This window comes from Kryptolebias marmoratus, linkage group LG3 (assembly GCF_001649575.2).
Source record: "Kryptolebias marmoratus isolate JLee-2015 linkage group LG3, ASM164957v2, whole genome shotgun sequence".
Taxonomy (NCBI): Eukaryota; Metazoa; Chordata; class Actinopteri; order Cyprinodontiformes; family Rivulidae; genus Kryptolebias; species Kryptolebias marmoratus.
The window spans coordinates 22,274,285-22,290,473 of NC_051432.1; the positions used below are offsets into that span (position 1 = coordinate 22,274,285).

At 39.2% G+C, this 16,189-nt stretch overlaps 1 protein-coding gene across 1 annotated transcript in view; it reads left to right on the forward strand.

Annotated features, from left to right (window-relative positions):
• Nucleotides 1–16,189, forward strand: part of LOC108241438 (adhesion G protein-coupled receptor E2) — a 22,494-nt gene continuing 6,305 nt past the window's right edge. The window contains exons 1-12 of the mRNA XM_017425580.3: nucleotides 1–477; nucleotides 6,456–6,533; nucleotides 6,832–6,993; nucleotides 7,085–7,222; nucleotides 11,579–11,722; nucleotides 12,053–12,093; nucleotides 12,347–12,457; nucleotides 13,533–13,686; nucleotides 13,783–13,902; nucleotides 13,982–14,175; nucleotides 14,482–14,649; nucleotides 15,650–15,844. Of these exons, the coding sequence (XP_017281069.1) occupies nucleotides 411–477; nucleotides 6,456–6,533; nucleotides 6,832–6,993; nucleotides 7,085–7,222; nucleotides 11,579–11,722; nucleotides 12,053–12,093; nucleotides 12,347–12,457; nucleotides 13,533–13,686; nucleotides 13,783–13,902; nucleotides 13,982–14,175; nucleotides 14,482–14,649; nucleotides 15,650–15,844 (1,572 nt within the window). The 5' untranslated portion in view covers nucleotides 1–410. The remainder of the gene's footprint in view (nucleotides 478–6,455; nucleotides 6,534–6,831; nucleotides 6,994–7,084; nucleotides 7,223–11,578; nucleotides 11,723–12,052; nucleotides 12,094–12,346; nucleotides 12,458–13,532; nucleotides 13,687–13,782; nucleotides 13,903–13,981; nucleotides 14,176–14,481; nucleotides 14,650–15,649; nucleotides 15,845–16,189) is intronic.

A 16,189-nucleotide genomic window follows, 5' to 3' on the forward strand; every position in this document is an offset into this window, starting at 1 on the left:
CCGGAGCGCAGAGGGAAACGGGAAAAAGTGAGCGGACAGAGAGGGGGTTGTGCGCCAGCAACGTGATCCGGTGGCTGTGTGAGAAACGTGTTCGTGAGGAAAAGAGCTGCGGTGAATGAAGAGAGCGAGACAGGGCGACACAAGTCCGCAGAGATTAGAGAACGAGAAGGAGGGGTGAGCCAGAGAGAAAACGGGGTGGGGAATGAGGCGGCGAGGCGTGATCGGGCTGAGAGACTGAATCAGTCAGAGGAAGAAAGCTGTGGAAGGTTCACTGCTGTTCTTCCTGCCTTATATATAAATATCCTCAACAAAAACAGGAGACCTTAATAAGGATCACACTTTTCTCCTGTGAAACCTTCTGGATTTCTGTGGACCTTGGACCTAAACTTTTTATCTAAACTCATTCACAGATGAAGCTTCCCGTGGGATCATTGTTTGGCTCTGACATGGGGTTTGAAAAGGAACTACTTATTCTGGGTAAGTGGATGAATGAGAGCCCTGTGTGTGTGTGTGTGTGTGTGTGTGTGTGTGTGTGTGTGTGTGTGCTTATTTGTGAAGGTGGGCAAAGAAATCTGACCTAAAATGAAACTAAAAGGAAAAATGGAAGTTTAGAAATGTCTCAACATTCCAGTCATGTGTTTCTACATTTGGAAGTTCTTTCTTTAAAATAAAAAATAAAATGAGGAAGTTAGAAATTAGAATGGTTTACTATAATGGAATCATTTTAATTTTAGATTTCTTTAAACGACGATCGACAAGGTTTGACAACGAGAAAGGCTGACTTTTAAGAAGTTGACCATCTTGTGTCAGCTGTGGTTTCTGGAGGAAGTTGCGGACTGGGGTCACCAGATCAGCTCTTCAGGCTGTCAGAGAGTCGAACCCTGGACCTGAATGAGCTGTGGTTATGGGCAGAGGTGTCCAGCACGCACAGCAGTGATGAACTTCACACCTTGTCTAAATAAACCTAAAAAATAACACCTTAAACCCTGTTGCTACATGTCCAAACCCATCAACACCCAATGAGTTATTAATACAAGTTGTTACTGTAATATAAGGCAGATTTAAGCAGCTTGAAAAGTAAAACACTTGCTAAAGTGGTTAAAACCATTTCTTTTAAGTTAATTTTTACCAATTATGTTTGATATTAAACTATAGTGCATTATCACACATATGGACAGACATATCATTTATCAAAGTATAACAGATAATGTTAAATATTATAACAAATAGGATGCTTGGGCTAAACCTTAAACAATATTTCCCAAAGTTTGTTCATATATATTTTTTTTGATCCCATCACAGTGAGGTTTCTTTTTAAAGTTCCCATCAGCAGTGCTTTCTTGTGTCAAATCACTACGATCCACTGAAAACTTTCCTAAATCTTAGTGTTGTGACGTGTTTAACAGCTGAAGAGTCCGACCTGCCTGTCAGAGGTTGAATAAGATTGAAACTAATTTAAAAAGTGAGGGATTAACAAGTTTATTAAGCTCGAACCTCGTTGTTGGATGCCACCGAAGGCAAAGGCAGTCAGTAATGTTTTTGCCCGTCTCTTTGTGTGTTTGTTTGTCTGTACTGTTAGGAAAATATCTCACAAATCACTAAATGGAGTGAAACTTTCAGAAAGCAATATCTGCTAGCACATCTACAACTGACTAACTGTTGACGTCAATCCCGTCCAAGATCTGCATCACAGCTGAGCGACTTTAAGAAACACAAAAATGTCTACAAACAGTTTTACAGATTTTGCACTAAAACCTGGTGTGGTAGTAGCTGACAGTCATTCACAGCACATGCTCCAAGCTCCAGCGGGTGATATGCATTCCTTCAAGGAATGCTAGGCCTTCAAGTTGACTTGTTTTTGTGTGTTTGTTGCCGACAACTTCGGCAGATAATAATTAGGTAAATGTTGCACTGACAGCATATCAAACAGCCCGTTTCAATCAGGTCAAATGATCAAAGATTAAAGAATTTACAACAAATTTAAGGAAAAAATTACATTGTTTTTTCCCTTTGTGCTGTTGCAGTTTTGGTCACTGTGTCCACAGAGTTTTGTGGGTGTAAAATGTGGCTTCCTGCTGTGAGTCTCTCCACACTTGCCTCTGCAACCGCCTCAGTGTTGCTGGTTTTTACTGAAATATATTAATATTATTATGAACTTCTGTATTTCGAGGGTAGGCTAACGTGTGCCACATCCCTTGACCTGACCTCTAAAGCCCTCGTCTGAACCTTTGACCTCGACCTCTGACCGTAGCTCTAACACTAACCTTAAATTAAACTTAGACAAGCACACTGAAAAAAAAATCTGGGTAGGCAAAGTCAGCCCAGGAGCACAAAATGACACCTGCTGAGTACGAAATGCAGGAGCGACGAAGTGAAAGCACAAATAAACCAGCACCCATTTATTGTACGTCTGATGAAAGCTGTAGTGGAAACACCTACAAAGGTGACTGTGGGGTTGTTTGAGGGCAGATTGTGTCAATATGAGTTTAGTCTTGTTGAACTATTAGTGTTACACAAAAGGCCCCAGGCTGGCTTTTAAGAAAGTTGCACTGAAGTGGATTTTAATGAAAAGAATTAGACTTTTATGAACGCATACAAACTTTCCTTGTGCAGCTCAGGTAACTTCTTGTGAAATAGGTGACTGGGCTTGGTACAAATAAACTGAAACACACTGATTAGAAGCAGAGCATGTGAAAAAAGTATTTTGTTTTAGTATCTGAGCTATGAACATTGTAAACTCAGCAATGATTCAAAGTTAGCATCTTGGCACATAACTTTTCAAAAAAATGTCCCCTGAGTTTAAATGTGAACCAGTTTCACTTTGATTTTTAACATGTAACTGTGACGTCTGATAATCTTCAGACACAGCCTGACAGAAGTTCCTGAGCAAACTTTAGATTCCAGTCAGATAAGATGTTAATCGTCGTGTTGACACTTTTCTGAATCCTTCCACACGATCAAACTTGGCTTTCAGTTTGACTTATACGGTGGTAAAATGCAATCACTGTTTTTTTACACAAGAAAAATGCTATTATGTTGATAAAATCTGTCTACAGATATCCAAAAAAGACACAACACCCATATCAGCAGTCAGATGGCGGAGTTCCAGCTCAGACACCCCATGGTTTGTCCTGATGATGCACATATACAGAAATATAAGTCAGCTGAGACGTGCGTCCACTCGCTTATCCTCTCACATCCTTTATTGTTTAACCACCCGGCTGCAGGACATTTCTTTAAAACCATTACGATCATTACACAAGCACAAATTATCAATGGTTTTTCATCACCGTTCAACGTTAAAAACTATAACTTGTCGAGTTGTGAAAACATAAATATCTAAATATGTGTCTTATTTACAAGAAGCTTCATGGGTCAGACTTCTACACCTAAAACTGAAGGCAAGATCATGACATCTGAAGATAAAAATTACCTAACATTATTCCAACCCTAACAGTATCTAAAATGACAGAAAAACAAAAAAAAGATGAAGTGGCTTTGCTTTTTTAGGTCTTTGTAAAACCTGTCTGGGGACAACAGATGAAATAGTGGTCACTGCAGTGGACCGCTATTTAAAAGCCATTTTCTTGTATATGTATCAGGTTTTATATTATAACTGTGCATAGACTACTAAAGTGGACATTAGTGGATAATGCAATATACTGGCTGTCCACTGCAAGTGCAACAACATTTCCTCAAATCCAAGATGGATTTTAGAAAATAGAAAAGTATTTTTTTTCACCCTATTTTATGCCATAAGAGAAAGAAGAGAAGTTATCATAATTCAAGCATGAAAGGGTTAATAATTATAAACATGTACTGTCCCTGTTAAAAACATTAATCATTAGCTTGTTTAATAGAAAAAGAATAGAGTTGCTTTTAGTTTAGTTTATTAGTAACTAATAATAATCAAATAAATGAAATAAAATCAATTTTTTTGAAACGGCTGCAGAAAGTTAAATAAGTGACAGAAATTCATTCATTAACTGCTTCGACTTCAGAGAAAAGCTCCTGTTTTTTGTTTTATGTCACAAAAAAAACACAGTTTAAAAAGAAATGAACACCCAAAGAGACACAGTGAAGGTGGAGTTTTCTGTTTTCTGCTGATTTAAGTCTGCGAGCCGAAGTTACTCGGATCATACTCGGTGCTTGTTTTCATCTGCAGATGTTTCCTTGCATAATTAACCCCAGTCAGGTTTTTACACTTGTTGCTACTGTTACACCGAGTCTGGACCGCCTCGGGCATGACTGTGGGACTCCAGCTCCACTGCGCAACAACAGAAGGCTCATTGTGGTCAGAGGAGGGAAACACTGGGAGCGTTAACCACCATGTGTACAGGCTGCTGTTTGCTGCAGTTTCACTGACTCCTTAGTCATGGAAATGTGACCGACTTCAGTCTGTCATTTATTTTTGTCACGGCGACGGCTTGTAAAAGGTGACATTTCGAAAGGGAAAATATTATTAATAATAATAAAAAAAAACACAAGTTCAGTTGTGTTCACAGGCTGATCTAAGTGGGAAAACATGTCTGCATTAACTGGCTGACCAGCGCTAACGGCTGAATAAAACCGAGGCAGACTGGAGGGGTGCAGACAGACCCTTCTGCTACTGTAGGTCTCTGGGAACAGAGACAGAGAATGATTCACATTCCTCCTCTTGACCTACAAGTTAAACGCTGTGCCTTGACGACTCTTCCGGTGAGTTTAAAGTCCCAGTGTGTCACAGTTAGGGAGAACTACTGGCAAAAAAACGCTCTGTAGTAATCTTTAATATTCTCAACTATGTTTTCATTTCTGTAGAATCATTTTAAATTAAGAATCTTTGCTTTTTTCTTGACTCGAGAGCGAGCAGTTTGTATCGACAGACTCCTCATTGCGCTCTGCTCCGTTGGAGTAGTTGAGAGAAATAGGATCATCATGTGTGTGCGTCTGCCTGTAAACACTATAAATCTGATGAACCAGTGGATGGATTTTAATGAAACTCTCACAGAGACACCATTAAATATACATCTGCAACTGATTAACTTTTGGTGTAAATCTACTGTGAGATGGCAGCCGCAGTTAGTTTAACCTTATCAAAGACATAAATGGCCATAACTCAGTTAGTTTTACAGATATTGAGCTAAAACCTGGTGTGGTAGTAGCTGAGAGTCGTCCACAACATATACTTTGATCACTAACTGCTAACGTGGGAATTTGTGTTTGTGTTAGCAAAATAACTCACGACCCAATAAAGGGATTTTAAGGAAATTTTGTTTTAGAAGAACAAGAAGACCTGCATTTTCTTAAAGAAATGCATATCAACCCGTCGCGTTTCATGACAAAGTTTTAAACTGAGATCCTGTTATGATGTTAACAAAATGTGTTAGAGCTTGGAATGTGTGTTTTGACATTTTAGCTCAGTATCTGTAAAACTGGATTAGTTGTAGGTATTTTTGTGTTTGCTAAGGTTAGTCGGCTGTGGTGGACATATTGAATAAGACTCCAGAAGTTAATCAGTTGTAGATGTACGTCCAGTTCAGAAGAAGTTGGGGGTCAGTCTCACTGACACATCAAATTTTAACTCAATATTTGTAAAACTGACTGACTTATAGCCTTTTTTGTGTTTGCTAATATCGCTTTGCTGTGGCGGTCATCTTGAAACGGGTCGATCAGTTTGTCAGTGTTTGCTTAATGATTATTTTCTGCAAGTTTCATTATGATTCACGAGACACTTTGCTACTGGTCCAGACACACACAACCCTACCCCCACCCCCACATGCACACACACACACACACACACACAGGAACCCATCCCCCCCAACACCATTGCTCCTCCTTTGCCTTCAGCTGCAGACAATAATAACTATAAACAGAATAACAAACAACAAGAAAAACCTCACCCTCTGAAACAAACACACAAACCCTTCAAATCAATAAATCAGGACAGTCATCTTAGACGTCCTGCCTGTTTTTCTGTTTGGGTTCGGTTTGTTTTTGCTAGAACTTTAATAAGCTTCCTGAAGCTGCAGCTGCAGGGCTGAAGTTTTCAAACTCTATCTGCCTGCTTGCTTGCCTCTATAAAAAAAACTAAAAACGTTAATAGCCAAATACAGCAACCCTGTAAAAGATCACACCTTTCTGAAGTGTGAGTCGTTCAGCTTTAGAAATATCGTCGAGGTAACACATTAAGTGCAACAACAGCACAGACTGTGGTTATGAAAAGTAGCATCAAATCAATATTGCTGTAGGTGAACTGAGATTAATGTCAGCCTGTTAAAGGCCAGTTTTTTTGTTTTTTTTTTTGTTCATGCGCAAAATCAAAAGGCAAAAAAATACCCTCCTCCACAATTGAGCTTAAATGTCTGAATACAACAAAAAAAAAGAGTTTATTTGTGGTAATGCGTTGTTTTTTTACTGTAATATTACCAATAATTGCAAAAATAAACAAACATTTAGTCTCTTTTACTTCCCAGGGTTAGTCTGTGTGCTGATGGGATCTGGATCTGGGAACTGTCCTACAGGATTGCAAAGTGAAAAAGGAAAATGTGTTGGTAAATCTTCCACTATTTCTCTTTTATTCCCTCTACAGTCTATTTTATGACTACCAGTGCTCTAAAGAAAGACACTCAAAGAAAAAATATTACAGTTATAAAATGCTGGTTTAACAGCATTAATGATGCTTTTTGTGATGTTTCTTTGTCTTTTTTCCATTTTTGGGGGGAGGGCATTTTCTCCCCTGTAGTAGCATTTTAAATAATTAGATCAGTACCTGCTGGTAGCCAGAAATGACTATAATCCAGCCAAAATTATTATTAACTGTAACTTATTTGACTGTTTTCTAAATCACAGACTATAATGAGTGTGAAGCAAACTCTGCAGGAAAACCTGGTATTTGTGGGAACGACTCAAAATGCTTCAACACGCATGGGAGCTACTACTGTCAGTGTAATCATGGATTTGAAAATTCAAAAGGGATTTTTAACTTCACAAGTCAACAGGGACAGTGCATTGGTAAGTTTAAGTGTGTGTGTGTGTGTGTGAGAGAGAGACCCTGTGTTCCTACAGTTGGCACTAACGTTGTCCTCATTTGTTCCTCTGTCAGACACCAACGAATGTTTAAAAAATAAAACCATCTGTGATAATTTGACTAAATGTGAAAATCAGATTGGGAGCTACAAGTGCACCTGCCAGTCTGGATACATCCACGTCCGGAACACCAACGGGACAGAACCCTGCGAAGGTGAGTTCAGCCTTTTTTTTAATATGATTTTGGTTTGTTTTCTTTAGTTTTTGGGTCAATCTGGATCATGCTGTTTTTTTATTTAGGTGAACTCAGCTTGAACCAAACAGGTAGAAAATGATAAGTAAGATGTGATGAGGCATGCACTGTTGAAACCAGATGTTTACATATGCCGTGCACAAAGAGAACTGTCGCCCTCCGCAATCCTGGTTCATCCTCGGGTACGGTTTCCAAATGCCTGAAGGCGTCCCGTTCATGTGTTCAAATTATATACAAGTATAAACACCACGGGAATGTTCTGCCATCATGCCCCTCAGGAAGGAGACGGGTTCTAGGCTCCTGAGATGAACGTGTTTTGATGTGAAATGTGCGTATCAACCCCAAAACAAATCAAAAGACCTTGTGAAGATGATACTGAAGCTGGTGAGAGCATGTTATTATCTACAGCGAACTGAAAAGCCCCTCAGTTAGGAAGAAGCAACATAAACAAAAGCCAGATTACTGTTTGCAAATGCACACAATGTCTGATGAAGCTAAAGTTGAACTGTTTGACCATAATGACCATCGTGGGGAACACCGTCCCAACTATGAAGTACGGGGGTGGCAGCATCATGCTGTGGGGCTGTTTTGCTGCAGGAGAAAACTAGTGCATTTCACAAAATAGATGGCATCACGAGGAAAGAAAATTATGTGGAAATATTGAAGCAGCATCTCAAAACATCAGCCAGGAAGTTCATATAAGAGTCTTCAGCCTTAAGCATTCTGCCAAATTGGTTACAAAGCTGCTTAAGGACAACAGCGTCAAGGTTTTTAGGAGTGGCCATCACAAAGCCCAGATCTGAATCCCATATTAAGGAAGAATGGGACTAAATTCCAACAAATTACTGTCAGAAGCTTGAGGAGGGAAACCCAAAAACGTTTGACCCAAGTCATACAGTTTAAAGGCAATTCTATCAAATACTAAAAATACAAATTACTGTGGTTTTGAGTCTGATAAGTCATGTTATGCTTGGTTGTTGCTCTTGTTTTTCTGCCGTGTATTCGTGTATTTGATTCATGTGCTACTTGTTTCAGTTTTAGTCTTATTTTCCACTTCTCCTCATATCTGGCCTTAATGTACTAATTACACCACCTGCAGCGTGTCAGTCCTTATCTGCCGGCAGTAGAAATGATTTCCTTTCTTCTCTCTGAGATCCTTGTCTCCTCAGCGAATTTGTGTCTTTCTGTTTTTGTTCATGAATTTCTTGTTTCAGCTGCACTTTGTTGTGTAGTAAACATCTGTAGTCATCCTCACCTGTCTGCCTTCCAGCACCAGGATTATAACAAGGATTGAACTTCCCATTTTTTATACGCAACACATCTACTTTTGTCAGTATCTGTTTGATTTACTTAACACCAAGAAAGGCATTTAGAGAAATAAAGTTAAAAAGAAATAGTTGGCAGCAAGCAGGTTGCATCCAGGAAGAGAAGCTTGAGTTTTATTTTATCTCCACTTCTTGTTGTCGCTATCATTTTTAACTGATTTCTTTTGCTTAAACATAATCATTCACTCCGTGTGTAAACACCATGAGCTGTAGCTGCGCTCACACGTAACGTCACGCAGTTCATGCAACAGAGATCTGTTTGATGAATGCAGACACACAGTGTAACTATAACACAAGTGGAGAAGATTTATGAGAACAAGCCGTCTGAGTAATCTCGGTTCTGCAGAAAATTACATCTATTAGTAAACCGGACCTGACCAAGTAAGGCTGCAGCAGCGAGTCCCCCCCGAGGGTCGTTAGGCGTTTCATGGCAAATTGTTTCAATGAAGCGAGGAAGAATGTGTTATTTCTTTCTCCTTTTGGTTCTTTTGCAAACATGGGTTGCAGTGAATAATTAAGCACCTGGAGTTTCTCACTGCTTGATGCTAAATGCACTCAGAGGACACGCAGTGCATGAAAAACTGACCTGAGCTCCACAAATAAAGCCTTGCTGTGTTTTTTAATTTGTTTAATTTATTCTGCTGGAAAAAAAATCATAAAAGTTAAACTATTATTAATTTAATTTGCATAGTTTTATTTTATAATCATCATTATTACTTTTATTGGTATTATTACTGGACATGTTTAAAGTTTATTATTCCTTTTGGTGTAAGACCCCCATAAAAAGCACTTTTACAGGAACCGCTGAGCCGTTTTGTCTTTGGCCCTGTTCAGACCTGAAACACACACACACACACACATTCACCCTGGCTGAATCAATCCCAAATGTTCACAGCTGGAAGTAAAGTCCATCCAGAGTGATGAGATCTCAGTTATCTGCTCAACATGCAGCCCCGTCACAGCCAGCTGATTATCAGGACGTCAGCAGGTCTCAGGAGACTTCTGTGAAACTGATCGGTCACCTGACCCAAGTCATCACTCAGACATGAACATATGCCTGACACCCTCAACTTTACTGTCTGCGAACAGGAAGTGTCATGGATGAACGAGTGTGCGTATGAAATACAGATGAAAAGCAAAGCTTGATTTACAATAAGACGACTACAGCGGGTTCAAAGAACTCCACAACGGAAACAAGAACTAGACCGATAAGATAAAGAGTCCTGCTCATCCACCGATCGATAACAAACTGACAAAACTGGGTTTTTTTATTTCACAACAGCTCCGATGTGCAGATCAATAAAACTAAAAAGGTTTCTTTAGTGCATTTTCACAACATCACTGAAGCATCTTTTTAAATCAGCTCGGATCTGTGCCTAATTTGAGCAATCATTCTTAGTGTTTTTTTTTTTTTAACATGTTAGCTTCAGGTCTGAGCTGGCCTTGTTTTCTAAATTTTAATTTTTCCTTTCTCCGTGTGTGTTTGTGTGTGTGTGTGTGTGTGTGTGTGTGTGGGGGGGGGGGGCATTGCGTTTGTGTGTTTGTCTGTTACCAAAATATCTAATGAACCCCTGGACAAATTTTAATGAAACTTGCTGAAAGTAACAATCTACAACTCATTAACCTTTGTCGTCAACCCAATCCAAAATGGCCGCCCCAGCCACTTGACCTTAGAAAAGCACAAAAATGGTCATAAATGATCTAATTTTACAGATACTGTGCACAGATTTGATGTGTCATTCACAACACACATCTTTGCTTAAAACTTTTACAATAACTGTTGGAGTCGACCCTGTTTGTCTGTTAGCAAAACATCTCTTGAGCAACCGAACAGATTTTAATAAAGCTTTCAGAAAGTAAATATTTGGACGGACATCTTTCTGAGTCAATCTAAGTCAAGACGGGCACCACAGATAATGAACATTACCATCATAAAATATGGTAATAACTAATTTTAGCTCAAGATCTTGAGCAAAATTGGTTGTGGTGGAAGCTGGGAGTCTTTCAAAACAGAGCATTGGGAACTGTTGCATAAGACTGCACATAATGTTATTTTCAAGGTTTCACTAAAATGGCCACAACTCTTTAATTTCTCAGCCTGAGATAATCTCAGCCTAAAACTCTGGCCTTCCTTCAAGGAGTACATATTCCCTGCTGCGAATTGCTTTTAACCGTCTTTAGCAAACACACACACACACACACACACACACACACACACACACACACACACACACACACACAGGCATGTTATGTCTCTCTATCTTTGCAGGGACTTTCCATTGACTTCCATTCATTTCTACACCCTAACTACAGCCTAACCCTGACCCTTACCCTAACCCTAACCATTACCAGTACATACCTAACCCTAAACCAAACCTAAACTCAATTCACACCTTAGTCCTAAACCTAACCCCTAACCCAAAAACATAATTTCTCCTTGTGGGGACCAAAGCTTTATGTTAGCTTATTTAGCCTTCCTGTAGATTTAGTTTAGTTTATTTTAGCTCATATTTTGACTGTCTTAGCCTAATTGTTGTTTAGTTCAGCTTTAACTTTTATTTAGATTATTTTAGCTACTATTTTGACTGTTTTAGCTCATGTTTTATATATGTTTAGTTTCATGATTTCATTTAGATTATCCTATATTTCATTTAGACTATACATGATTGATCTATATTTGATTATGATGTTTCTATGCTGTATTTGATTATGTACCTGATTGTTGTTTCTGTGTTGTAAAGCACTTTGAATCGCCTTGTTGCGGAAAAGTGCTATATAAATAAATTTCACTTCACTTAACGCTGGTTTTGTTTGGATGGCCCGAGTCAGAAGTGAACGTGAAAGGCCGCTGCGACTAACAGAGCTGACGGGCTGAGAGGTCTTTAGTGATGGTCTGAGACGTTCCGTCATCGGCTCGTCTTTGCCTGTCTTACACGGTTACTCTCACCTTTCGGTTCATGACTTCTGCTTCTGTTCTGTTTCTCTTTTGCAGACATAAACGAATGTAAGGAAGCCGAGAATAAACAAGAGAACATCTGCGGCGATAAAGGGACTTGTAAGAACACAGATGGGAGTTACTGGTGCAGGTGTGAGACAGGATACACCAACTATGACAACGAAAGGACACCATGCTCAAGTAGGTGTATGAAAACAGCTTCACTGGGGTTTTTAGGTTTTATATTAGTGTCTTTAAGCCGAAGAGCCCCTTTGTACCCAGTGGTGTTACTTTCTATTTTTTGCCTCTGCTGTGAATATTTTGTTGGTACTTTTACTCCACTTTCTGAACTGACTAATCTAACTCCAGACAGCCTGTGGTGTTTCACATGATAGCATTAAGTTCCTGTTCACTGCTTTCCTACGATTTGTCACTCTTATCTGTTAAAATGAATGTTGCAACCAAATAACGTCAGCAGGCTTGAAGATAATCTAAATATTTGGCTTGTTTTTTTTTTTTTTTTTCATCCAGAGCTCAACTGTGACAGCTTTACAGCCGGCAAGCATTCGCCGGTAAGTTTGGATGAAAAGTTCTGAGCGTGTTTGACTCACTGCAGCAAAAAGGTTTGATAAATCAACTAAGAAGATAAAAGGGGAGGAAAGATAGCGGCCTAACAATTCCCGATCTAATTTCCTGTAAGAATGCTGCAGCTAGTTTTGCCTGTTCACCAGATCAGCCCAGGGGCCTTCAGGGTGTTACGTCCTTAAAGTTCAGTTAACAGGAAGTCGAATAGTCTCTTTTATTCTCCCCGTCTGTGTCTCCCAGTCACTCGGAGGCCTGGCAGACATATTGTCCATGATGAGAAACAGCTGCTTGGCTCTGTCCGACTCAACTGTTGCTGGTGGAGGGAAAGCTGACGGAGAAGCGCTGCTAGAGGTGAGAAAAAAAAAAAATACAGAAACGTCAAGCAAATGATGTACAAACTTAACCAGAAGTTCCAAACACAGACTTGTTTTTTATCTCTTCCTGCCATGTAAGGCGGATGATCATGTGTGTGAGGGTACGAGCATTAATATGTCTGTCTGTTAGTAAAATATCTCATAAACCAGTGGACAGATTTGAATGAAGCTCACAGAAACCAATCATTAAGTGTACATCTACAACTGATTAAGTTTTGGAGTCAGCTCGATTCAAGATCACCCTCACAGATACTTTATTAAACACAAACATTACCGCAACTCAGTTATTTTTACAGATATTTGGCTAAAAGTTGAGATAGTAGAAGTTGAGAGCCATCCCCAAAGATCAGCTTAGATCTTTAAAACTTTAGCATCTAATGCAGTTAGCCATTTGAATTTTTTTAAGAAATGCTGCTTTCCCTAGTTTTATTTATTTATTGGTGATTGGTGAAGTTACTGTATATGTTCGACAAACCTCAGACATTTAAGCAAGGAATTAATCATCAAGTATAAATAGAAAAAAATAAAGATTTTCAGGGTATAATTTTTCTCTTTTTACATTATTTCTGCTGTTTATCATGGATGTGTTTTTGATTATGCTAAACATATTCGTGCCACATTAAACATTTTGTTGTTTTTAAATTACCAACTCAAGTTTGCAAGTAAAAAAAGCATAAATACATTGTTTTATTGCTTTAAGAGCAGGGTATCTTTAAATAAAAAAAGGTTAACAGTACTTTATTTTACGACAAAAGTTACCTAGTAAGAAAACATAAAAGCTGTATTGAGAATGTAACCTTCAAAGCTTCTAAAAACAGTTTTACATTGTTTTTAATTTGTCTTTGTTGTACAAGAAAAGTTAAAAAATCCTCAAAAAGTCCAACCCACTCTTTTGAATAATGTTTTGAAATATATATTAAAAAAAAAGAAAAAAAGAAAAAAAGATTTTCAAACAAATGATGTGAAATATTTAAAAAAACCCTGCTGAATCTGACCTGAAATGGTGCAGAAAGATTTCTGATCCCTCCTCCTGTGTTTGGCACCTTGGATAGAAACTTCTGACGGCGACGGACTCGGTTCTGGCCCCCGGACCAGTGGAGAGCAGCAAAGGTGTGAGCAGGCTGCTCGACGCCGTGGAGAACTCCATTTTACTGATCGGCCCTCAGCTCAAAATCAACACCACCAAGATGGACACCAAAGAGACGAGTAACAAGCTTCAGTCTGAAGTCTCAGAGATTTATTTGCTTTCATGATGATCAACCTTGAGGCCATTAACGTTATTTCGCACATTTGCCCGAACAGTTGCACAGATTGCTGTAAAAAAGGGGAAAACTCGACCAACCGGACCTCTCCATCTGACCAGCGGAGACACCCGTCTGAGCACCGACTGGTCAACGGCAGCAGGGACAGGACCATATCCCGGTGAACTCATTGTCTGTTTTGATAAATTAAAATGGTCTTCATAGAAAACCATGATCTCACTCTGAGTGTTTCTTTACAGGTTTCGCACTCGCTGCATTGCTGAACTACAAGAACCTCGAGGGGTCCATGAACAAATCCTTTGAGAAGCTCAAAGACGCTGAAGAAGATGACGTGTCCTTCCAGGTTTTCTCCAAAGTTGTGTCCGTTGTGGTTTCTAATCCGTCCACCCAGAACCTGAGCAGTCCTGTCAATATCACCTTCAAACATCTCCAGGTAATCCAGCCTGTTTCCTTACTTCACTGTGGTCCTTTTGCACCAAAGTGTTACATCTTTGGAGCGTTGTGGACATAGAAATCTAAATAAAATGTCAAAAACAGAACTCATCTTTTTGCACTTTAATGCCAAAGCGATCTCCTGCTTCTTGCAGGTTCTAACCCACGTCTTAACTACATTTAAACTGCAAGTTAACATCTGACATGACTGTCTGCTTGAAATATTTAGAGCTGTCTTTAAGATTACAGGAAGACCTAAATAAAACGTGCAATTTTTCATTAAAAGATGGTTTTGATTTGTGTTTAGAACAAGAAGGAGACCCCTGAGGTCAACTTCATCTGTGCATACTGGAGTGAGAGCGGGTTCTGGTCCACGGACGGTTGCTCTCAGCAGGAGTCCAGTGAGACACACACTGTGTGTAAATGTGACCATCTGAGCAGCTTCGCTGTGCTGATGGCGCTCTACCCCATGGAGGTAAGTTTCACGTGCAGAAACTTCAACAGAAACTACACTTCAGTAAGACATTTTGAAGTGTTTAAGCCAAGGGTGTCAAACCCAGTTACACGAGGGGCTAAAATGAAAAACTTGGTCCAAGCCAAGAGCCAACCTTGGTCAATATTTATTTAAGAAAAACAAAAAAAACTCATTGCTGTTTGGATGTAATATGTCAAATTATTCATATAGAGATACAAATTATATTTTCAAAGACATTTTATCAGAGTTCAGAGCATCCATAACTTAATGAATAAAGATAAAAAGATCAAATTTAAATGACACATTTGCATTAATTTCTTATGCCTTATCAACAACTTTTCATTTATTTTTAGCCATTTTATCCCAATCTATCAAATACGTTAAAAACCCTCACCAAAAATCCAAATGTCTGACTGAAATTCGAAGAATTGGCTGACTGTCATTAAAGTCTGCACTGAGCACGTCCAAGTTATTTTATGCAAAATTAAGCGTTTTAGAGACTCGACTTGTCACAGATTGATGGGTCAGATCTAATATCTTTAACATTATTTTGGGGCCCAGATAAAACAATAACAAGGGCCAGGGTCTGGTCCGCTGGTTTTGAATTTAACACATTTGGTCTAAGTTGTAAAACTTCAAAAACTCTGAGGCCCATCCATTTTAAAGTTTGTATCAGTTGTTCTATTTTGATAAATTACCTTGATCTATTCACATTGATCTTATGTAAATACACAGTTTTTATAGCACTTTTAGACTAATTATTTAAGTTTTGTAGCCTGTATATCTTTGGATTGTTTTCATTAACATCATTAACTTCTGCAGCTTTTAGCTATTTTTAGCTACCAAGATCCCTCTCTCTGCCGGAGACCAACTAGAGTTCACAGAGGAGTGTTTAGCATAAGACAAATACACATTTTCCAAGCATCTTGGTTGCGTTCCTCTTCCTCCTTCTCTTCTCTGAGGATAACATCACCAGGAGACAATTTATCTTCTCTTCCAGCCCATCTATGAACTACAAGTGGTGACCAAGGTGGGGCTCATCTTCTCCCTGGTGTGTCTGGTGCTGAGCATCCTGACGTTCAAGTTCTGCCGGTCCATTCAGGGGACTCGAACCACCATCCACCTGCACCTCTGCATCTGCCTCTTCATGGCCGACCTCATCTTCCTGGTTGGCATTTCTCAAACTGAACCCGAGGTGTGTCAAGCGAAAGCAAGTTGTGGCTGAAACACGAACAGCACTAAATTGACCTCTGAACGTAACTAATAATATGACACTGTTAGATCGCTAAAATGCTGAAACACGACTGGCATGAAGTAGCTGTTTGCTCTCAGATCAACAAGCTTTAACAGCCGGGGCTTTAATGAGCTGTTAGCGTGTGAAATATTTCGCATTTCATTTGCCTGCGATCAAAACCGCAAGTATTGTTCTAACATGCAACAATTAGAACAATTTATAGACAAAAACGCAATAACACCTTCCCAACGCTGTATAATTTCTGTGCAGACATCTTAATTTTAGTTTCCGTCACCTTAGGACAAG